Raw genomic sequence first — 25,896 nt, 5'->3', positions numbered from 1 at the left:
AAATGGTAATAGGAACATACATATTGATAATCACCTTGAATGTAGTGGATTAAATGCTCCAACCAAAGACATAGACTGGCTGAATGGATACAAAAACAAGACCCGTATATATACTGTCTACAATAAACCCCCTTCAGACCTAGGGACACATACAGACTGAAAGTTAGGGAATGGAAAAAGATATTCCATGTAAATAGAAATCACAAGAAACCTGTAGTAGCAATATTCATATCAGATAAAATAGACTTTAAAATAAAGACAGTTACAAGAGATAAAGAAGGACACTACATAGTGATCAAGGGATCAATCCAAGAAGAAAACATAACAATTACAAACATTTATGCACCCAACATAGGAGCACCTCAATATATAAGGCAAATGCTAACAGCCATAAAAGGAAAAATCGACAGTAACACAATAATAGTGGGGGACTTTAACACCTCACTACACACCAATAGAAAGATCATCCAGACATAAAATAAATAAGGAAACACAAGCTTTAAATGACACAACAGACTAGATAGACTTAATTGATATTTTTAGGACATTCTACCCGAAGGCAGAAGTACACTTTCTTCTCAAGTGCACACAGTACATTCTCCAGAATAGATCACATCTTGGGTCACAAATCAAGCCTTGGAAAATGTAAGAAAACTGAAATCGTATTAAGCATCTTTTCAGACCACAATGCTATGAGATTAGAAATCAATTACAGGAAATAAACAGTAAAAGCCACAAATACACGGAGGCTAAACAGTGTGCTGCTAAATAACCAAGATCACTGAAGAAATCAAAGAGGAAATCAAAAAATACCTATAAACAAATAACAGTGAAAACACAACGATCCAAAACCTGTGGGACACAGCAAAAGCAGTTCTAAAAGGGAAGTTCATAGCAATTCAAGCTCACTGCAAAAAACAAGAAAAATCTCAAATAAACAATCTAACCTTACACCTAAAGCAAGTAGAAAAAGAAGAACAAACAAAACCCAAAGTTAGTAGAAGGAAAGAAACCATAAAGATCAGAGCAGAAATAAATGAAATAGAAACAAAGAAAACAATAGCAAAGATCAATAAAACTAAGAGCTGGTTCTCTGAGAAGATAAACAAAATTGATAAACCTTTAGCCAGACTCATCAAGAAAAAAAGAGAGGACTCAAATCAATAAAATTAGAAATGAAAAAGGAGAGATTACAACTGACACCACAGAAATACAAAGGATCATAAGATACTACTACAAGCAACTATATGCCAATAAAATGGACAACCCAGAAGAAATGATCAAATTCTGGAAAAGTACAAACTTCCAAGACTGAACCAGGAGGAATTAGAAAATATAAACAGACCAATCACTGTTAATGAAATTGAAACTGTAATTTAAAATCTTCCAGCAAACAAAAGTCCAGGACCAGACAGCTTCACAGGCGAATTTTATCAAACATTTAGAGAAGAGTTAACCCCTATCCTTCTCAAACTCTTGCAAAAAATTGCGGAGGGAGAAACACTTCCAAACTCATTCTATGAGGCCATCATCACACTGATACCAAAACCAGACAAAGATATCACACACACAAAAAAAATTACAGGCCAAAATCACTGATGAACATAGACGTAAAAATCCTCAACAAAATACTAGCAAACAGAATCCAACAACACATTTAAAGGATCATACACCATAATCAAGTGGGATTTATCCCAGGGATGTAAGGATTCCTCCACATATGCAAAACAATCAATGTGATACACCATATTAACAAATTAAAGAATAAAAACCATATGATCATCTCAATAGATGCAGAAAAAGCTTTTGACAAAATTCAACACCCATTTATGATAAAAAAAAACTCTCCAGAAAGTGGGTATAGAGAGAAGTTACCTCAACATAATGAAAGCCATATATGACAAACCCACAGCAAACATCATTTTCAATGGTGAAACACTGAAAGCATTTTCTCTAAGATCAGGAACAAGACAAGGATGCCCACTCTTGCCACTATTATTTAACATAGTATTGGAAGTCTTAGCCACAGCAATCAGAGAAGAAAAAGAAATAAAAGGAATACAAATTGGAAAAGAAGAAGTAAAACTGTCACTGTTTGCAGATGACATACTATACATAGAAAATCCTAAAGTTGCCACCAGAAAACTACTAGTACTAATCAATGAATTTGGTAAGGTTGCAGGATACAAAATTAATGCACAGAAATCTCTTGCATTCCTATACACTAACAATGAAAGATCAGAAAGAGAAATTAAGGAAACAATCCCACTTACCATCGCAACAAAAAAGAATAAAATACCTAAGAATAACTGTACCTAAGGAAGCAAAAGACCTGCACTCAGAAAACTATAAAACACTGATGAAAGAAATCAAAGATAACATAAACAGATGGAGAGATATACCATGCTCCTGGATTGGAAGAATCAATATTGTGAAAATGACTCTACTACCCAAAGCAATCTCCAGGTTCAATGCAATCCCTATCAAATTACCAATGGCATTTTTCACAGAACTAGAACAAGAAATTTTACAATTTGTATGGAAACACAAAAGACCCCGAATAGCCAAAGCAACCTTAAGAAAGAAAAACAGAGCTGGAGGAATCAGACTCCCTGACTTCAGACTATACTACAAAGCTACGGTAATCAAGACAGTATGGTACTGGCACAAAAACAGAAAAATAGATCAATGGAACAGGATAGAAAGCCCAGAGATAAACCCACACACATATGGTCACCTTATCTTTGACAAAGGAGGCAAGAATATACAATGGAGAAAAGACAGCCTCTTCAATAAGTGGTGCTGGAAAAAATGGACAGCTACACGTAAAAGAATGAAATTAGAACACCCTGTAACACCATACACAACAATAAACTCAAAGTGGATTAAGGACCTAAATGTAAGGCCAGACACTATAAAACTCTTAGAGGAAGAAATAGGAAGAACACTCTATGACATAAATCACAGCAAGATCCTTTTTGACCCACCTCCTAGAGTAAGGGAAATAACAAAAATAAACAAATGGGACCTAATGAAACTTAAAAGCTTTTGCACAGCAAAGGAAAGCATAAATAAGTGAAAAGACAACCCTCAGAATGGGAGAAAATATTTGAAAATGAAGCAACTGACAAAGGACTAATCTCCAAAATATACAATCAGCTCATGTAGCTCAATAACAAAAAAACAAACCCAATCCCAAAATGGGTGGAAGACCTAACTAGACGTTTCTCTGAAGAAGACACAGATGGCCAACAAATACATGAAAAGATGATCAACATCACTAATCATTAGAGAAATGCAAATCAAAACTACAATGAGGTATCACCTCACACTGGTTAGAACGGCCATCATCAAAAAAATCTACAAACAATAAATGCTGGAGAGGGTGTGGAGAAAAGGGAACCCTCCTGCACTGTTGGTGGGAATGTAAACTGATACAGACAGTATGTAGAACAGTATGGAGGTTCCTTAAGAAACTAAAAATAGAACTACCATATGACCCAGCAATCCCACTACTGGGCATATACCCTGAGAAAACCATAATTCAAAAAGAGACATGTACCACAATATTCATTGCAGCACTATTTACAAGAGCCAAGACATGAAAACAACCTAGATGTCCATCAACAGATGAATGGATAAAGAAGATGTGGCACATATATACAATGGAATATCAGCCATAAAAAGGAACGAAATTGAGTTTTTTGCAGTGAAGTGGATGGACCTAGAATTTGTCATACAGAGTGAAGTAAGTCAGAAAGAGAAAAACGAATTATCGTATGCTAACGCATATATATGGAATTTAAAAAAGCAGTACTGATGAACATAGTGGCAGGGCAGGAATAAAGAGGCAGATGTAGAGAAGGGACTTGAGGGCATAGCGGGGGGGGGGGGAGGGGAAGCTGGGATGAAGTGAGAGAGTAGCACTGACATATACGCTACCAAATGTAAGGCTAGTGGGAAGCTGCTGCATAGCACAGGGAGATCAGCTTGGTGCTTTGAGACGACAGAGGGATGGGATAGGGAGGGTGAGAGGAAGGCTCAAGAGGAAGGGGATATGGGGATATATGCATACATATAGCTGATTCACTTTGTTGTACAGCAGAAACTAACACAACACTGTGAAGCATTTATACTCCAATAAAGATGTGGGGAAAAAAAAAGACATGACAACAACAGAAGTAGGAACAGGAAAGCAAAAAACAAAACTGTCATTATTTGCAGATACAGAGAAAATGCACAAAGTATCTAAATTAAAACAAATAATTAGAACATGTGAAAAATTCAATGTATTAACATATCAATTGAATTTCTCTATACCAACAGCAAACCTTTTTTTAAAAATGATATTCTTTAAATAATATCAGAAAGCATCAAATTCCTGGGGGGAAAAATGACATGAAAAATGCAAGATCTCTACATTGAAAACTTCAAAAGTTTGAGAGAGGGCTTCCCTGGTGGCGCAGTGGTTGAGAATCTGCCTGCTAATGCAGGGGACATGGGTTCGAGCCTTGGTCTGGGAGGATCCCACATGGCGCGGAGCAACTGGGACCGTGAGCCCCAACTACTGAGCCTGCGCGTCTGGAGCCTGTGCTCCGCAACAAGAGAGGCCGCGATAGTGAGAGGCCCGCGCACCGTGATGAAGAGTGGCCCCCGCTTGCCACAACTAGAGAAAGCCCTTGCACAGAAACGAAGACTCAACACAGCAAAAAAATTAATTAATTAATTAATAAACTCCTACCCGCAACATCTTCTTTAAAAAAAAAAAAAAAAGTTTGAGAGAAACTAAATAAATGGGATATACCATATTTATAGATTCTAAGACTCAGTATTGTTAATGAATTCACTTCTCCTCAAATATCTATAGATTCCACAAAAATATCTATCAAAATGCCATCTAGTTTCTTCTGAGGAAATTGAAAAGCTGAGTCTACAATTTACATGGCAATTTAAAAAGCCAACAGTCAAGGCAATTTTAAAGAAGAACAAAGCTAGTGTCTCATACCAAGGATTATAGTAACTATATCATACCAAGACCTAGAAGCAACTTGAGAGTAGTCAAGACACTGTGATACTGGTGCAATAATAGACAAAACAGACTAAAGGAACAGAATTCATAAACAGACTCACATACAGTGCCACCTGGTTTATGACAAAGGTAACACTGTAATGGTGGAAAAATGGTGGTTTCAGGTAACACTATAATGGGGAGAAAATGGTCTTTTCAATAAGTGATACTGGATCACTGGATACTGATAGCCATTCGGAAGAAAAATGAGTCATGACCTCCTCCACCTTACATCATAAACTATTTCAGATCAAAATGTAAAATAGCAAAACAATAAAGTTTCTATAAAACACAGAGGAATATCTTCAGGACTTTGGCATAGGAAGAGATCAAGACACATACCCATAAAGAAAAAATTGAAAAACTGGTGTTAAGGCTATCAAAAGACACTAAGAGTGAAAATGCAAGCCACAAACTGGCAGAAAACATTTATAATACATTTCTTTAAAAAAAAGGATGCGGGAATTCCCTGGCGGCCCAGTGGTTAGGACTCCACGCTTCCACGGCTGGGGGGCCTGGGTTCAATCCCTACTAAGATACTGCAAAGCCGCACAGCGTGGCCAAAAAAAAGAAATAAGAACTCAAATATAGAATATGTAAAGAACATCTACAAATCATTAGGAAAAAAATAATCCAGGAGAAAAATTAGCCAAAAAAACTTGAACAGGCATCTCAAAATAGAAGACATTCAAATATCCAACCCACAGAAAAAAGATGCACTAGTTATTAAGAGAATGCAAATCAAACCCATAACAAGATACCCTTAATGCCTACCCTAATGATAAAAATGAAGACAGATAATAACAATTGTTGGTAAAGATGCAGCACCCCTGAAACACTCATACAGTATTGCCATTAGGGGTATAAATTGACACAACCACTTTGGAAAACTTAAAGTATCTAGTAAAGCTAAAATACACACCAGATGACCCAGCAAGTCTACTTCTAAGTATCTGCCTAACAGAAACAGATATTCACACTCATCAAAAGACTTATACAGCTATGTTCACATCAGCATAATTTGTAATAGCCAAAAACCGAAAACAACCCAAGTGTCCACCAACAGAAGATAAACTGAGGTATAGTCTTTCAATGAGAATAAGAAAGAACTAACTATATATACAGAAATAAATCTCTCATAACTTTAGCATATGCCAACCCCCCCAAAAAAGTATATACCATACGATTCCATTAAAAAAAATTCATAGAGAGGGAAAGATACGATATCAAATCAGGATAGGAGTAACACTTGCTTGGGGAGAGTTGATGGATACTGACTCCAAGAGAGTATAAGAGAGGATTCTGGGGTACCATTTCCCAAATCTGTTTCCTGCCTTGGATACTTATTACATGGGTGTGGTTGCTTTGTAGGAAAATTCATCAGGTTCTACACTTAAGATCTGTGCACTTTTTATTATGTATATCACACATCAACAACAAATTTAACTAGAAAAGAGTTAATGTAATATTCAGATCAGAAAAAATGTACTGCCAGTTAATCTTTTGATTACCTTCAACTCACAGTAACCCTAGAGAAAATTTCCTAAAGCGATAAGGTTTTTAAAACTGAAAATAAATGCATAGGTACTTTAGTGCTTTGGTTTAAATTTAATTAATTTTAATTTACTATCTTAAAGAGGAGATACAGATATACATACAGATACATATCCTCTCATATATATATATATATATATATATATATATATATATATAATAAAATAAAATTTCTTTCATGTATTACATTCTCAACAGAGATGATACCAAAGGAGCAAAAGTTGGTTACTGAGGGAAGAAAAAAATCTAGAGATATTACAATAGTTTGTGGCTCTCTAAAGCTCGACCCTACCTGCAAAATCCTATTCTTTAGTATTTAATTTCTCCTGTTAGGTAAAAATAAACATAATTTAACCTTCTCTTTAGAGAGTAATTATTAAAACGTTGAGAAAGAGTGGAACAAAGAACATAGAGATATTCAGTAAATGTTTGCTTTTATATAGACTGAATGATCGATTTGTAGAATGAAAAAACTATGACCTAGGTCAGTTCTCATATTTTTCCAAAGTCATACAATGGCAAAACGGGATAAAAACCTGATGTCATGACTCTTAATCTGTTTCAGGGATACACCCTCAAGTTTATGGGTTAGCTAGCATGACCCTAGACTCACTGTGATATTGTTAAGTATTATCTGAAGAAAAGAATAAGGAAGGGGCAGTGGATGATCAATCCCTGATGCCTGGGTGTTTGCCAGATCACCCACAGTATGAAACGGCAGGCATGTTGTCATCTATTACAAGAGATAAAAGTTAGTGAAACCTAAAAATGATAGCTCCAACCCCAGAAGAGTTGTCCCTGAATCCACAATAAAGTGCAAAATAATGAGAAATTGGCTAAATGCTTGATTGCTTGGCTGCTGTTAGCCATACTACCTACGACAGAAAGATAAAGACTGTTTTAGGGTAGATCTTGATGTTGCACCAACCCAGGTTCCAGATGGTCCGATACAACATCAGGCTGCTAAGCACAGAACTGTCACAAAAGAGAGTTCGTGCTCCACAGCAGGTAACTCTTCTTTGACCTCTGTAACTCACCCTCTGTTTACCAAAATGATTCAGGTGGGAAGGGACAAAATAAGGAAACTACTGAAACCTGAGGATATAGTGTAAAGTTGTCTCATCATCAGAATGGTTAAGTTAGGAGCAATCTATGGTTTGAAGTCCATGGCATGTTTAGGCTAATGCAGGACCCACAGCTTACTACTGAACAGTCCTGAATGGCTGCAACTAACCCAAACATACAGCAACCTAATCCCAGCAAGACTGCTAGACTGGAAGAATGGATAGAAGTGGCTACCAAGTTTGTTTCCTGAGAAGGGGAATTGTGCGGTCCCTCCTCTGCATGCAAAGTGGATCGATCATTCCAGATGAAGTGGCTGATATACTGCATACGCAGGCCATACAAGCCTGGCCTTACAGTGACCAGGATATTCAACCACTTAATATGCCCCACCCCCAGGTCATGGTGAATACCATGATAAAGGTTTCTCCTTCTACATGGGTCCCCCATGTAACTCTCCTGTTACCAACATAAACTGTTCAGGATGCTGGATCCGATTTGCTGTCTCAAGCTTCCCTTTATGGGTCTTAGGGATGATAGTAAGAAAACTGAATTAAAAGTAAGAGGAAAAGTTAAGGGAGATGGCAAATGACTTGTCCCAATAGAGTGAAAGTTTTTCGTGGTTATCAAAAAACTGGATGAATAAAGCAGACATTGATGGGGTTGAAGCAAAGCTTTTTAATGAAGCATTATCAGATTGGATGGACTGATGGGACCTGCTAGTGGTCTCCCAGCATTGAGTGCCCCGAACAAATCCACCATATTTACTCTAGCTTGGGAGATTTTAAAAAGCCAGGGTACAAAGATGATATTAAGAGTCTGCCACCAATTCGGAAATAAGCAAATTGACTGTGAGGTCAAGATCTTGGCCCAACCCTCAGCAGCTGGGAACCCAAGGCCAAATTCACATAAGTGGGTAAAATGGCCTAGAGGTAGAGAAGAAACCTTTTGACAGGGAAGCCCAATGCACTTAATCCAAAACCTTTGTGAGAGACTCTTAAAGGAGCAACAGTTACCCTGCGAGGACATGAGGATGCCACTGTTGATGGTGAATATTTGTATGCAAAGTGGAGTGCTGGAACAGGTACTATGAGAGGTGGTTCTGTCTCCTTTGCCTGAATGTAACACTGAGATAAATATGTTTTATAGTAACACTTTTGCTATTTTAGTACTGTAACAGAAGACATAAATTCACCCTTCAGCCAGGACTAATTGACCGTATCAATTAGGAACTTAAAGAATTGCCCAAACCTGCACAGGTTGCTCTTTGAAGCAATATAGAATACCCGGTGGACAAAAAGATATTACAGTTTTAGTGACACCTTAGAAGTTAAAGTGATTATCAGTGAACTTGAAGGTCATCTTGAGACCCCCAAAACACAATCCAATACCTTCTTTCAGTACGTGACACTGCCCTGCAACTACAAACCCTGAGATGATAAAAATATTAAACTCTACCTTAGCTACTATGAAATTTCTTTAGTCCTTAAAGATGATTAAGATACCAAGCAGAGTTTCGCTATTTATTTATGGTCTAAAGTGACCGATTAACTGAATTCAATACTGAATTCAAATGAATGAGCTTGCACAGACCAATACAACGGGAAAGACAAGCTTCAATTATTCTTTAAGACAATGGCTACTGGACGAGCCCAGAAGCCTGGAAGGATGGAATTAATGCATGTCAGTTAACTGTTTTGTGGAAGTAACTATTGGATTCCACCATCTTCAAAAATAACAAAATTAAAAGTAATGTAAAAACAAAACAAAATACCATTTTCAGGTATCTAACCGGCAAAAGATTTTTTTATTTAATATCAGAGGTTGGACAAGGTATAGAGAAAAGGATACCTTCCAACACTGTTTTGAGGAGTATAAATTATATGAAAGTGAGAAATAGCATAACAGTTTTGTGTCAACTTGGATTAGCTACAATACCCAGTTATTCAAACAAACACTAATTTAGATGCAGCTCTGAAGGTATTTTGCAGACGTATTAACCAGATAACTTCAAGTAAAAAAGATTATTCCCCATGAATGAGCCTCATTCAATCAGGTGAAGAGCTGTAAAAGCAAAACTTCGGTTTTCCTGAACATATGCTGCCTTAAGACTACAACATCAACTCCTGCCTGAGAGCTTCCAGCTTACCAGAGAATGCCCTACAAACTTCAGATTTACCAGCCTCCACACTTGTGTGAGCCAATTCCTTGAAGATCATAATTTTTTTTTTACTTTTAATCTTTTAATTCCACTAATAAGAATTTACTCTATGGATATACTTTAAAAAGTTATCCAAAATATATGTATAAAAGCAGATCACTGCAATACTTTTTTTAATACCTAAAAAATAAAAACGACTCAATGTTTTTTTAAAAACATGGGGCAGGTTATATATACTGACATGGAAATGTCTAAGATATATTACTTTTAAAATCAAGATACAGAATAACTTAATTATGTATACAAAAAAGAATATAGTTATATTTACTATATTTATAAACATAGGTAGATAATGTACGCTGGTAAACCTATAATTTGATAATTTTTTATAAGTTCAAAAGAAATTGTTCACAAAATTACCTTTGGGGAGAATGACTTAGTGTTGGGGGGGCTAGATTTTTTACTTTTCATTTTATAGCCTTGTTTTTTAAGGGCATGTATCATTTGTATTTTTTAAACAAAATCAACAGGGTTAGAATATGAGCCTTTCTAATTTTCCTCTTTATACTCTTTACAGTTTTTTTTAAAACCTCACTTTAAAAGTAATTAAGTCACATGACGTTTAACATGACTAAATATTATGTCTGTAGCTATCAAAAATTGTGGTCAATACCATACCAGCATGGGAAAATATTTATGAAAGGCTACATGAAAAAACGGAATACAAATTGTACATACAGATGGCCAAACACATGAAAAGAAGCTCAACATCACTAATTATTAGAGAAATGCAAATCAAAACTACAATGAGGTATCACCTCACACCCATCAGAATGGCCATCATCAAAAAATCTACAAACAATAAATGCTGGAGAAGGTGTGGAGAAAAGGGAATAATCTTGCACTGTTGGTGGGAATGTAAATCGATACAGCCACTATGGAAAACAATATGGAAGTTCCTTTAGAAACTAAAAATAGAACTACCATATGACCCATAATACTGGGCATATACCCAGAGAAATCCATAATTCAAAAAGACACATGGGGCTTCCCTGGTGGTGCAGCTGTTAAGAATCCGCCTGCCGATGCAGGGGATATGGGTCTGATCCCTGGTCCGGGAAGATCCCACATGCAGCAGAGCAACTAAGCCTGTGCACCACAACTACTGAGCCTGCACTCTATAGTCCGTGAGTCACAACTACTGAGCCTGTGTGCCACAGTACTGAAGCCCCGCGCGCCTAGAGCCCGTGCTCCGTAACAAGAGAAGCCACCATGATGAGAAGCCTGTGCACTGCTATGAAGAGTAGCCCCGCTCACCGCAAGTATAGAAAGCTCGCACACAGCAACGAAGACCCAACGCAGCCAAAAATAAATAAATAAATTTATTTTTAAAAAGACATGCACTCCAATGTTCATAGCAGCACTATTTACAAGAGCCAGGGCATGGAAACAACCTAAATGTCCATCAACAGAGGAATGGATAATGAAAATGTGGTACATATACACAATGGAATATTATTCAGCCATAAAAAGGAACGAAATTGGGTCATTTGTAAAGATGTGGATGGACCTAGAGAGTGTTATACAGTGAAGTAAGTCCAGAAAGAGAAAAACAACTATCGTATATTAACGCATATATGTGGAATCTAGAAAAATGGTATAGATGACCCTATTTGCCAAGCAGAAATAGAAACACAGATGTAGAGAACAAATGTACGGATACCAAGCCGCAAAGGGGTGGGGTAGAAGGAATTGGGAGACTGGGATTGACACATATACACTATTGATACTATGTATAAAATAGACAACTGATGGGAACATACTGTATAGCACAGGGAACTCTACTTAATGCACTGTGGTGTCCTAAATGGGAGGGAAATCCAAAAGGGAAGGAATATATGTATATGTATGGCTGATTCACTCTGCTGTGCAGGAGAAGCTAACACAACATTGTAAAGCAACTATACTCCAATAAAAATTAATTTTTAAAAGTTGTACATAAGGTTCAATAACAACTATGTAAAATATTTAAGGGAGAAGTAGAAGGTAATAAACAAAATGAAACAGTTGATTTTTTTAAGAAACTATGAATAGGAAGTGGGTAGTTTTCTACTTAAAGTTTTAATATTGTGATACATCTTTTCAGTAAAACTAAATTACTTCACGATCATATAGTCTCTTATTTAAAAAATTCATACACAGTATATTTTCTCAGAGTACTGGAAAAAATGACTAATTCAAAATATTCTGTTTGTTAACAATTTTTTTTTAACTGCTATTGTGATTACCACTAGAGAGAGGGTAAAGTTAGGAGCAAGAAGAGAAAGCGGAGATATTCTGGGCTGCTGGTAATATCTTCTCTTTCCCTGGGCTGGGGCTACGAAGGTATTTATTCTACAACAATTTATGTTTCATTCATTTTTCTGTTTGTTTGTTGTATCTCAAAGTTTTTAAAAGGGTGATAAAAATTTACCTATTTATAGCCCATCAGATATATCAGAGCAAAATAACTCCTTATAAGACAAAATCCTGGGGACTTTCCCTGGCAGTCCAGTGATTAAGACTCTGTGTTTCCACTGCAGGGGACACGAGTTCAACCCCTGGTCAGGGAACTAAGATCCTACATGCCACGAAGCAGGGCCAAAAGATTAAAATATATATATATATATATAAAATCCTGAAAAATACAACCTGATTCCTTAAATATACATTTCATTACTTCCCTTATTTTTGTCACCCACAAAAAAAAAAAAAAAAAAACTTAAGCTTCCCACTTCCTCCCTCACCTGCAAGCAATTAACAAGTCCTGCACATTTATTTTCTGAAATGTCAAATCTGTCCCTTATTTCCATCTTCAAGGCCACTGTCCTAATTTGGATCCCAGCACCGCTTGTCTGTACTAACATAACAGTCTCTCCTAGGTTGTCTTTCACAAACATTTTTTAATGCAATACACAGAAAGAAATGTATTTATCCTCTAATTCAGTACATATATACTTTTATATAAAACTAAAAGCTTCACAAGATAATACCTTATTACTTGCAATGTGCTCTGATCTATCCCATCACATCTTATTCTAACTCATCTTTTTAAACTGTAGTGGTTTCAACCCACTATACTGATTTAGCATCCTCTTAGTGTGCAATAACCATCAGTTCCAAAACCACCAATGTCCTTTGTAAGTGATCACTTAATCCCCAATTCAAAACATTTCCTTCAATGAATGCTGCCTAAATTGTGATCTGCCACTTCTCTAAAATATATATGATATAACTTACCTGCTTAAAAACATTCACCAGCTTCCCATCATGTCCGAGATAATAAAATACCACCTCCTTAAAGAGGCATAAAACCTTCGTATCTAAGCACTCCCTTATTTGAAAATCACTCCCACTTCTATTCTTGTTCATACACCATTCTGTCCAAGATACTCATAGTCTAGCTTTTGTGAAAGCAGTTTTTCTTTGCCCAGAGATACTTCCCCATTCCATCTCCTATCTTTCCTTCCAAGCTCAGTTCGGGTACCCCATGTTCTATGAAGCCTTCCCTTCTCCATTCTCCCGTGCCTACCTTCTGCTACAAGGAATGCTGCTGAAAAGTAGCATTATGCCAGTACAAAAAAATACATGTCAAAATTACTGAATTTTAGGAGCTTACAATTCTTTCATAACAACTTTCCACTTACAAATGATGGGGGGAGAGCCTGGGGGAAGTTGGAGTACTAAAACATACTATGTATAATTTTACATATTTCATTTAATTCTCCAGATACTCTACTCTTAGTAGTAAAGTAGTAAAATTAGTACTAGTAGTAAAATGACTAAGAGTACTATAGTTGTTAAATTCTACTATTTTCTACTATGCTACTATTTTCCAAGGTAGAGAGTAAGTCCTTTTTATAGGGATTTTTAAATTTGCCAAAGGTGACAAAAGGCTGGGATCAGGATTCATAAACCATCTTCTTTCCACTACACTATGCTGAGGCCGCAGAGAGGTGAAGTGGTTTGCTCAGTCCGAATCACACAGCTATTAATACCTGAAAATAAACTAGTACAGTAGGCTCCTGACTTTTTGGTCACATGTTATCAACATATATGGGAACCTATCAAACAACACATCTCTCTTAGCCATAGTCAAATAGTCTTAGGTCCTACCACCCACTCAAATACTTTATTATTAGATAGTAACTATCTTAAAAGAAAGCTGAAGTGAATCCCATTTCCAGAATAATGTCACATGTGGAAAAGTAATGCAAATTTATGTTTAAGGAACTTAAAGCAAAATCCTTCTATGAGCCAAAGATTTAATTTTTAAGAAATTACTGATATCACACAGAAATGGCTTCCCTGTCTTAATCATAATATACAACCATAAACTTTTCTCAAAGAGCAATAATTCATAAGATGAGTTCTCATCTCAGATCTGCCATTACAAACTCCCAAGTTCACTTTCATTTAACTATAAAATACATATTAACAGTCTACATCTATCTCACAGGGTCGTTGGGAGAATGTATGTGAAAGTGCTTCCTTTATAAATAGTAAAATATTATTAAATAAAAAACACTGTGACTGGTATTGTTTTAGAACTACTCTGCCTATTCTAAGATACTACACTCCACAAAGCTCACCACTCCTTTTATACTGTATTCTTTTAATTTTGCACAGATAGGGAAAAAATAATTAAACTTTTTAAGACTCTATCTAAAATGAGATATATTATCCCCTGTGTCCATAAGTTGTGAGCAAAGACTGGGCCCTCTATTATTCTGAATGCACTGAAGTCTTTTTTTGTTTGCTTCTGGCTTTTCCAAAATGCTCTCAATAGTTCAGCTGTCAAGAGTAAGTGTCAGGTAAAATAAGTATTACTAGAGTAAGTATTACTAGAGTAAGCTTCTAAGGTATGTTTAAAGCATTTTATATCACATAAGAATTTTAGAAAAAATCTTTTTAAAATATGGGCTGTATTACTGATACCTGTTTTAATCTGTTGACTATTAGGTTAGGTATGATTTTTATCTTTATACCTCAAAGGAAATAAAAGCAAATCTCAAAATATTCCCATTGATATTTACTAAAGAAATCCTGAAGCATCATAAAAGCAGAGTTTATAATGACCTAGAATGTGGGAGTCAGATCTACCATATTGAGAGATGAATAACAATCTACTCTGCTTAGCAGTTGTTCCAGCTTCTGGATCAATAGCTTTGCTTGCAAATGGAGGGATTATATTTCTAAATAACAATCATCCTAAGGGCAAAAAAAAAAAAATGGTAGTATTTACCTTCACTTACAAATAAATATATTAGAAGTTTGGACAATGAGTCCAAAGGTCTTCAAGTCAAAAGCTGCTACATGGGTATCAGATTAAGATTCAATCCCAAGTACAACAATCAAAAAACAGTTTGATGTTAGCATATTTTATCTTTTTTTTTTTTTAAACCGATATCCTAGCTTTACTTCACTGAGTTTCACCTAAAAAAAAAAAGACAGTACCTATCTAAAATGGTTGTTCGGGGAATTAAATGATTAAAAACACACCTAATGTACCTCTGAGTAGCTATTCCTGCTGTTCTACAGACAAACACATCAACTGAAATTCCAGTCTTCAAAGCTTCAAACTCTTAAGTCTCTGCTTAAAAAGTAATATGGTTTGCCAGTACCAGAGTTTACCATGAAGTAGCAATGTTTTAATTAATATCTGTTTAATTTATACTTGACTGCCAGACTATAACTCATTTTAATAAAAATAAAAATCTTCTATAATAAACTACAAATAAGTTAATAAATAATAAACTAAAGAAGTCTATAGTTTCAAATTGGAAGTTTCAATTAAACTAATTTTCCTTAATTAAAGAAAATATACTATTTTTTTAAAATTACACATGAAAATCATTTTGGATTCACTATGTCCTACATACTTGGCTAACAAACATTCCCTTAAATTTTCAAAATTTTTGTCTTAACTTTTTTCCAAAACATATGGGTCCTTTTAATCTGCTCCAAACTCTTCTAGGCAGTAAGAACTGAAGCCAACATTCATGAAAGCTGAAGTGTCAAGAACTGTTCTGGGCCCTAGGGCACTGTTCATATTTTATTCATTTTTGTATAGGTGACTACCTTACCAAAGAATCTGAGATACTGTTAAGTCAATTAACATTGCTGAAACAAATCAGTCAACAAAATAAGGCAGATGATGTGGCTACTTCAAATGAATACTCTTACATTATTGCTCAGATTTGAAACAAACCTAAAATATGCCAGCCTTTAAAATTACTTTGTGTTTGCAAGGGAAAAGGAGGTTCATTTTCGATATAGTACCTGAAACTCCAAAAGTTAAATACAAATTAGTATTCAAAATAAATTTCATGTATGCTTAATCGTAACTTATTAGAAATAAGCTATTAAAAATGCATAGGTTCTTAAGGACTTTTTCTCATTTTTGTCTATCTATGAATACAGTGGCTCAGGAAAAAGAAATATTCACAAGCCGCTGATCCTTCTAACATCAGATATTGTTAGTTTCACTAACATGACTAAAACATTTTCAGAAGTACCGATACAAATAAAATAACGTGTGCAGGGCTACCGAAGAACCCATGAGGACCACGGTCATTACTTTGGAGTCGAGTACTGTCGCCAATCCCAGGACTTGAGAAGGTAAGACGCAGGGTGAGCATCAATGGGGGTACACCGACGGGGGAGGGGAGGGAAGGGAAATGAAAAGATCAGAGAAGATTAATTACCACATTATTTGTGAAAGGGGAGGAGATGGTGGCTTGGGCCGATGGGCGAGGACCCCTCGCAAGGGAGTGGAAAAGGTTCTTTTCGCACTTAGAAGGGACAGGGGAGTGGGAGGAGGGGCAACGATCAACAGGAACCTTCCCGAGGTGGAAGGGGTGCGTCACGAACATAGCCGCCTCTGGAAAGAGAAAATCCGCCCTCAGGACGACCTCAGTAAGCAATGGTGAAGGAAGGGGGAGTGACCTTCCCTAGGTGTGACAGAGGAAATACAGGATCACCTCCCAAAGAACGGAGGGAGACGACGTTCCCGTAGGTCCTGCCGGCTCACCGGGGACGAGAAGGGATGGTGAGACCGCCCCCGCCCCCTGGCCCCCCGGGGCCGCGTCAAGGTCGGGGCTGAGGTGTGGTCGTTACCTGCAGGGTCACCTCCTGAGGGTCCCAGTGCGGCCGCAGGTGTCGCAGGAGGCTCAGGGCCCCCTCCCGGCAGCGCTGCTCCTCCTGATCCTGCACCGTGACGTCCAGCTTGGGGACCTCCGGGGAGCCGGGCGGGACGTGAATGTAATTGGCCATGGCCCAGGCTACGGCAGAGACTACCACAACGACGACGGCGACGGCGACCACGAGAACGGCGGGCGCCGACAGGCTGCTGGATCCTTCCGTCCCGGGGCGCCCTCGCGGGAGGGCTGGGGGCGTTCAGACTGACGGCAGAGCGGTAGGAGAATAGCTGGTGGCGGCACTCTCGCCGACCCAGGTCTGGAGAGCGGCTGAACTGACCAGAGACTGCTCACGGGGAATATCCGTTTCGTCTGCGATCGGCCGCCGGCGGGCGCGGAGCATGCTGGGACTGGCCTGACGCTGGCGTCACGCGCGGGGCGTGGCCTCGGCTGCGTTAGGATCAAGGCGGAGTTTCTAGCCGCGGGCACAATGGGCCTAGTGCCTGGAGTTAGGTTCCTCGGCCGTTTTCGGACAGTGCGGTGCGTGTGCTAGTCTTTAAAACGTGGGGCTCCCTCTTGGAATGAGCCTGAGCCCTGCCAAGCCACGAACGAAAGGCACTGAAGCGTTAGCTCACCTGATCGGGAGGGTCTTGGGGTCTGGATTTGAGGTAGGGCTGAGTTTTTCTGGGAAGCGAGGAAAGTGTCCTGAAATAACTCCAGGATCAGCCTCTGAATTTGGCCTGAGTCTGGGCAAGCTGGGTTAACTGGGTCGCCTTGATCTCGGAGCCGCTGTGTACTGAGGACTAACCACATAGTTGGGTTGGCAACTAAATTCCCATCAGCAGTATACGGAGATCATGGTATTTGGGACAGTTAAGATATTTGGGTAAGAAAGCGACTTCAAGATGTGTTTTTAAGGTCAGATGTTTGATCATACCGAGAGTTATTCAGAGTCGGCAAAAACAGGTTATAGTGTAGGATGAAGACGGAAGGAAAGGAGTTTTGGGGCTCAGCCGCTAGATGCCTGTTTCAGGGGATCCCTGAGTGGGCCTTGAAAGGGCTACCTTCAAACTTTTAGACTCATTGTCTTATAGCACCTAATTCCCCTGCTAGGGGAATACTGGAAACTGGGTAATCCACGAGTAATTTATTGGGACCTCCTAATTTCCCCTATGATTTAAGGAAAATGGGTTGAGATTTGACCTCTTAATCTGTCTTGCCTGCAGCATTTGGTAAATGGTGAATACGTTTGTCAGTGGTAAATGAAATCGCTAACTGGACTCAGCTTAATTAACAGTCAAGATGTTTAATTATCTCATTAGCATCAGTTTACATTCTGATTGTTCAGAAAGAACCTACTTATCTTTGTAAATCACAAAATAAATAGCTCACTTTCAATAAAGGTAAACTTCATAAATTAAAAAGAAGAGAGTTTTATAGGCAGCAAGACAGTTGATTGAACATTTTCCAGACTTAGTCCTTTCTTTTTTAAATCGTATACTAGGAGAAACTCTAAATTATGCATTCCTTTCAATTTGGGGAGAAATAATCAATATACTAATTTCACATTTCAGGTAGTATCTGTTGTTGGGTTGTTTTTTGGGGGGGGGCGGCGCCACTCAGGGTGTTGGATCCTAGCTCCCCATCCAACCAGGCCCTCAGCAGTGAAAGTGTGAAGTCCTAACCACTGGATCGCCAGGGAATTCCCTCTATTGTATCTTTGTATAATTTGTATTTTTTATTATTAAACAGTTAGCATTTTAAGAATTTTGAAGCTATGGTTTGAATTGTGAAATGATTTAATAGCAAATTACAAAAATTATTTGGGGGATTATACAAGTTTGTAATTTTAATGAAGCATCCATTAATAACTAGAAAGACCTAAAAAAAAAAAAAAAAAAAACCTATTAGGTACCTAAGAATAAAACTAGCAAAAGATGTGTAAGACCCTTATGGATGAAATTATATTAGTGGAGAAATGAACCATATCCATGAATAAGAAAAGATGCTTATTAAAAAGATCTGTTTTCACTGAACAAATCAATAAGTATAGTGCAGTTACAATTAATTCACAATTGCGTATTTCACAGAACTTGTTAAAGTGGCATTAAAATTCACACCAAAACTTAAGGTCGAAGAGAAGCTGCTGTAATTCTTTGTGGGGGAGGGAGGGTTAGAGAATAAGTTGGGAGAACACAACCCACCAGGATTTACGATATAACGGTTTAAGAATGGGCAAATAGACAAGTGGAACATGATAAAGATTTCAGAAAAAGAGCTACACACGTGTGAGATCTTTGAATATGATAAAAGTGGCATTGAAAATTAGGAAAGGATGGAGAAACAGTACTGGAATAACTGCTATTTGTATGGGAAAATTTTTTTGATCCCATTGTTACCCAAAAACTGGGTTTGCCTCTTTGTGGGTTTCAAGCCGAAAGACACAACCAAGGCAAAGAGCTGGAGAAGGTAGTATTTATTACTTGCAGCAAGTGAGAACACCAGGGATCTTTCCCAAAGCAATGTCTCCTCGAACAGCAAAATTGGAGAAGTTTTAAGCTAAGGGAACATGCCTATTCATGAATATGCTTGAGTTAAGGAGAATTCAGCAGATTATTGGGGCAAAGGTCAACAGAATCCAAGCTTTAGTCTTGGACTAAAGGGGAGGGGGGCTTAGTTCCTGTAGAACAACTCAAAGATATGTATCATTATGTATATCCTTTGAGGAGGAACTAGGACTGTTTTATAGCTGAACTGCGGCTGCTTGACTGCTTTTCCACTGTTGCTACATTCCTTTGTTCCCTTAAGATCGTTAATTACTGAGACCTGTTCAAGGGCAAGCATTGCAGCCAAGCTTAGATCACAAAATGGCTTAGGCCAAAAATGACTTCTCTTATGTCAAGAAAGCCATGCCTGGTTTTCTTTCTCTGGGGACCCCCTAGCCTATCTGCTTACAGACTTAATTAAAATTTAAAACTTCTGCTCTGTGAAAAACTTCTCTGTGTTAAAGGAATGCAAATCTAAGACACAGACTGGGAGAAAATATTTGCAACAACAGATATCTGATGAAAGATTTGTATCTGAAACATGCAAATAACTCTGAAAACGTAACAGTTGGAAAACAACCCAGTTTAAAAATGGGCAAAGGATCAGAACAGCCACCTCACCCCAAGATGAAATACAGATAGCAAACAAGCATATGAAAACATGTTCAACATCATGTCATTAGGGAATTGCAGCTTAAAACTACGAGATAACACTACACACCTATTAGAATGGCCGAAATCCAAAATACAACAAATGCTGGTGAAGATGTACAGAAACAGGACCTCTCATTCATCACTGGTGGGATGCAAAATGGTACAGCCACTTTGGAAGAGTCTGGAAGATTCTTACAAAGCTAAACATAGTCTTACCATGTGATCCATAATCATTCTCCTTGATGTTTACCCAAATGAGTTGAAAACGTACATCCACACAAAAAACCTGCACATGAATATTTATAGAATCTTCACTCATAATTGCCAAAACTTGGAAACAACCAAGATATTTGTGAATAGGTGAATAGAATAAAAAAAACAAAAACAGCAACAAAAAATACTACTGGTGCATCTATTCAATGGAATATTATTCAGCAATAATAAGGAATGAGGGATCAATCCACCAAAAAAAAAAAAAAAAAGGAAACAAATGCATATTGTTAAGTCAAGGCAGCCAATATGAAAAGGCTATAAAATGATTCCAACTGTATTACATTCTGGAAAAAGCAAAACAATATTAGACACAATAAAAACATCAGTGGTTACCAAGTGTCCAGCCAGAGGGAAGAAAGGATGAATAGATGGGGCACAGGGAATTTTAGAGCTGTGAAACTACTCTGTATGATACTGTAATGGTGGATAGATGACATGAACTTTACAAAACCCATAGAACTGTACAACACAAAGAGTGAACCCTAATGTAAACTAGAGGCTGTAGTTCATACTTATGTCTTTGACAAGGCAGTAGTCATTTTTAAAATGTGAATAAATGAATGAAAAAAGTGTATAACAAAATATAGGATCGGTTGGCCTTGTTCTCCGCTTTTCTGTTTTTCTTTTTGCAGATGCCGCCCTGCTCTCATCAGCCTCTGGCCCGCCATCTCCTAGAGTCCTAACACCATGCCTTCAATTAAGTTGCAGAGTTCTGATGGAGAGATATTTGAAGTTGATGTTGTAATTGCGAAACAATCTGTGACTATTAAGACCACGCTGGAAGATTTGGGAATGGATGATGAAGGAGATGTTGATCCAGTCCCCTTGCCAAATGTTAATGCAGCAATATTAAAAAAGGTCATTCAGTGGTGCACCCACCACAAGGATGATCCTCCTCCTCCTGAGGATAATGAGAACAAAGAAAAGTGAACAGATGATATCGCTGCTTCGGATCAAGTATTCCTGAAAGTTGACCAAGGAACACTTTTTGAGTTTATATTGGCAGCAAACTACTTAGACCTCAAAGGTTTGCTTGATTGTTACCTGCAAGACTATTGACAATATGATCAAGGGGAAAAATCCTGAGGAGATTTGAAAGACATTCAATATCAAAAATGATTTTACTGGGACTTTCCTGGTGGCGCAGTGGTTGAGAGTCCGCCTGCCGATGCAGGGGACACGGGTTCGTGCCCCCGTCTGGGAAGATCCCACATGCCGCGGAGCGGCTGGGTCCGTGAGCCATGGCCGCTGAGACTGCATGTCCGGAGCCTGTGCTCCACAACGGGAGAGGCCACAACAGTGAGAGGCCCGCATACCGCAAAAAAAAAAAAAAAAAAAAAAAAAAATGATTTTACTGAAGAAAAGGAAGCCCAGGTACACAAAGAGAACCAGTGGTGTGAGGAGAAGTGAAACTTTGTGACTGATGCTGTAACACTGTAAGGATGGTTCCAGATACTAGTTGCACTGCTTTGTTTATAATTGTTAGTATTAGAAAAACGGTCCACAAATGCAGCAGCAAATCAGTTGTATTAGCAGAATGTTGTCCTCATTGCATGTGTAGTTTCAGTACAGATTCCAAACTTATGGCTCAGTTTCTTCTGATCAAAAGTTCTTTTTTCTTTGCTCTGAATAAAATTGAACTGTGGGTTCTCTATAGAAAGTAGCATTTTGGGCTCTCCCTCTTTTTGTAAAGCGATTTCTGCCTAGTTTATTGTCCGGTTAACTTTAGTTTAGTGGCTTTTAAAAGTTGGCATTGTAAGTAAAACAACTTGCAAAAAATTTTCTGAAATAGAATGAACAACGTATTATCTTTATTCATGAGTTGGAAACTGGAAAAAGGCTACTTGAGGTAAATGTTATCAGAGTGGGGTTATCAGAATGTCTTCCAGCTTCCTGGAGTCAGAGTACCACTGGTATTGATTAGCCTTTATGTAGCAGGGCTCCCTTAATTGGATCTGAGGACTTGTTTTTGCATTTTTAATCCTCTCAGCTTTGAATATGTTGGCTAGAGGCTCAGTTACCACTCAGTTTGTGTTTTGGGAGGAAACAGAATTAGACAGTTTGCTGGCTTTTCAATTAAAAAAGGCACAACCCATGTGGTGTGTCATCTTTTTATAATCAGTAATCCTATGTGGGGAAAACCATAAACACTACTTGCATGTAAAAAATAATTTAACCTTTAATGTTAAAATGTATGGCATAACCCAGAAAGCATCAGTCACAAATGCAAAATACTTTCAATAAAAAGTAAGTTACATTAAAAAAAAAAAGAAAAAGAAAATATAGGATCAAGTCTCCATGACTGCAAGTTAAGGAAAGATTTTCTAAAGAAGGTTCATAAAGCAAACACACTGAAGGAAAAGGACTGACAAATTTGAAAACATTAAAATTTAAAACTTCATGAAATTAATTAAGTCATAAAAAAGATAAAAGATAATTGTGACATATATGATGAAAAAAGGATTAGTATTCAGAATACCACTAATCAATAAGAAAGCCAAACCACCCAAGAGAAAAATGGGAAAAGAATATTAATTTTCAGAAGAAATCCAAACAGCAAATAAGCTTACAAAAATAATACTTCTATAACTAATAATCAAGGCAATGCAAATTAAAACAACAAGACACCATTTTATATCTATCCATTAGATTGGAAAAATGTTTGAATTCTGACAGTGCCAAGTGTACATTACTGGTGGGAAGATACATTCATTTAAAAAAAAATAAAACTATGGAGAGCAATTTTGCAGTATTTAATCAAGTTGAAGATAGGCATTCTTTACCATCCACCAATTTCAATTCCAGTTATATACAAAAATCCCACATATGTACATGAGGAAGTGTGTACAAGAATGTACACTGCAGTATTAGTCATAATGGCTTATAACTGGCAACAACCCAGCTGTCCCTCAGTAAGCAAATAATTAGATAGATGATTGATAGATAATAGATAGATGGATATATTGATAAGAAATATCCTACAACAGACTAATGATGGTAGGTGGAATACATCTATCTACTTAGACATATATTCAGGAGACAACAGGGGCCCTAGAAGTCAGAAATCAAACAGCAGCTTTGAGGACCCAACAGCAACCTCTGGTTAGTTTGCAAATAGCTGACTTCTCTGTTTCTTCTCTCTCCACCTGTTTTTGTCTCATTTTCTGCTTCTTGAAATCTCACTCACTCTTCAGAGCTTAACCTCCAGCAATCACCTTCACGGAGCTTATGTGGATTTTCCTAATCTAAATTTACTTCTTTTATGCATCCGTTAGAACACCTAAAAAATTCTGCCTTGTGCCACCCACACTGTAGATTTAAATCATAAAGATTGTGCCACATATAAAAGACTAGTAAAATGTTTATAACTTGCTACATAATAAGCATTTAGTATGAGGGAATAAAAGGATCACTGAATATACACCCAAAGGCTCTAGTCATAAATATTTTAATGACAATGGAGTTAACTTTAGTTAGCAGAGTAGTAACATAAAGAATTTGCAGAAGAAAATATTATGTGAAACGAGATTATATGGACGGGTCTAATAGCTAGATCATCCCCCAAACTGAACACATGTTTAAAATGAAATCACTGTTGTACGCCTAACAGAGAATCAGGGTTAGTTAATGTCATTGTAGACTGAACTGAAGATTCAGAAATCCAAAACACCTGTGATCCCTGCTGTTCAAGGATGTGCATGCTCTTCTCCACTGCTCCCCCTCTAAAAAAAAGAAAAAGAAAGAGCCTCTAGGTGTTTGGATTTTCAGATGTTACATAAAAATGAAGCTACACGTGTTCTGCTCTTCACAACTTTAAGAGAGCCTAAGGGAGCTGGCCATCTACAAAGCTACTATAACAAACACATGTATGCTCAGCTATATTAATAAGAGCTAATAAATATTTAACTCTATAAAACATGTCTATCAGTGCTTGTTCTGGCTTGCCTCTTTTTCCTATTCCTAGAATCAGATTATAACTCTATTTCATACAATAGACTAATTCCTTAATAACAAGATTCTATCATTTTTCTCTTAATAGCCTCCATGGTCTCAAGGCAGTATCTTGCATATTGTAAATTACAATTGTGGATTTAGTAGAACAGAGAAATATTTTAAATGATTCCTAATTATAAGAATCTAAAATATGTAAGGGGAAAAATGTTTTTAAAGATATATGGGTAATGAGAGGGAATACACCTTACCAAATATTGACTCATATTATAAAGGCATAAGTTGAGAGGCTGGCACAGAAATAAACAGATCCCAAAAAAGAAAAATCCATGTATAAATGGGTATTCTATACGTAATAAAGATTAATAGTTTAAATCAGTGAGGAAAAGCAGATTAATTAAAAAATAATGTTGAAATCATATTTTTCACAGTATTTGTTAAAATTGATTTAGTAGTTTTTATTATTGTTATTTATTTTTTTCCTATCTTTTTTGGTGTTTTTTTGTTTTGTTTTGTTTGGCCATGCAGTGCAGCAGCTTGCAGGATTTTAGTTCCCTGACCAGGAATTGAACCCGGGCCCTCAGCAGTGAAAGCATGGAGTCCTAACCACTGGACAGCCAGGGAATTCCTTATTATTGTTATTTAAGTGGTATTAATTAAAAGTTCACAAATGCTGATCAATAATTCATCTTAATTCTATATACATCAGTGGCAAAATCATCATTTTAAAAATAAAGGAACAGGGAATTCCCCAGTGGTCCAGTGTTTCACTGCTATGGGTCCCGGTTCAATCCCTGGTCAGGGAACTAAGATCTCACAAGCCATGTAGCATGGCCCAAAAAAAAAAAAAAAAAAAAATCCTGTGGTTTTTTAAATCCATTTTTCTAGGACTTAGCTGATGATTGTCATTTAATAGGCACTTAATAATTATTTGTTGATAATAAAATGGGTGACAGGCTAAATATGTTCTGCATTATACTTTAAAGCATTTTTTTCAGACTCCTAATGTATACTGAATCACTCTATATTGTTTTACTACCATTCCAACTTTCTCCCAAATGCACCCAATAGCTTAAACACCAATTCCCAATGTAAACATTTAATATCTCTATTCTCACTCTTCGGTCCTCCATAAGAAGTGTTTGAAACTGTATTTTGATAGTTGGAAGTAAGGATTTCAGAGCAATTGTGTATGCACACAAACTACAAAGGGCTAATGCCTACTACTTGTGTGCCTACAGCACATGAAAAATACACAACAAGTAAGGGCCACTTTCTCCAACTTCAGACTCCACCTTGTTCCAAAGGATGAAACTTTACTTTCTAGCTCATTAAAGCATATTATACAGAGACTGGAGAGACAATGAAGGGGATGAAAAGAATTTGAGCTTTGTAAGTAGACAATCCTGCTGCAGAATTTGAGCAATTTATTTACTCTCCTTTAACCTC

The 25,896-nt window shown here is 37.2% G+C and overlaps 1 protein-coding gene and 1 pseudogene across 2 annotated transcripts in view; one reads left to right on the top strand and one right to left on the bottom strand.

Moving 5' to 3' along the window:
* ETNK1 (ethanolamine kinase 1) overlaps window positions 1–17,433 on the bottom strand; it is a 77,450-nt gene extending 60,017 nt beyond the window's left edge. Inside the window, exon 1 of the mRNA XM_081249200.1 lies at window positions 17,004–17,433. Within this exon, the coding sequence (XP_081105326.1) occupies window positions 17,004–17,159 (156 nt within the window). The 5' untranslated portion in view covers window positions 17,160–17,433. The remainder of the gene's footprint in view (window positions 1–17,003) is intronic.
* A 98-nt stretch (window positions 17,434–17,531) lies between these two features.
* On the top strand, window positions 17,532–23,172 carry LOC308625241 (S-phase kinase-associated protein 1-like; annotated as a pseudogene). Its single transcript, XR_014017907.1, has 2 exons — window positions 17,532–17,691; window positions 21,129–23,172. The product of XR_014017907.1 is annotated as an S-phase kinase-associated protein 1-like (transcript).
* Window positions 23,173–25,896: the final 2,724 nt, after the last annotated feature.

The sequence above is a fragment of the Mesoplodon bidens genome, assembly GCF_964165515.1.
Source record: "Mesoplodon bidens genome assembly, chromosome: 11".
NCBI lineage: Eukaryota > Metazoa > Chordata > Mammalia > Artiodactyla > Ziphiidae > Mesoplodon > Mesoplodon bidens.
The sequence above is the reverse complement of the archived record's forward strand: the minus strand, read 5'-3'. Positions and strand labels throughout refer to the sequence as shown.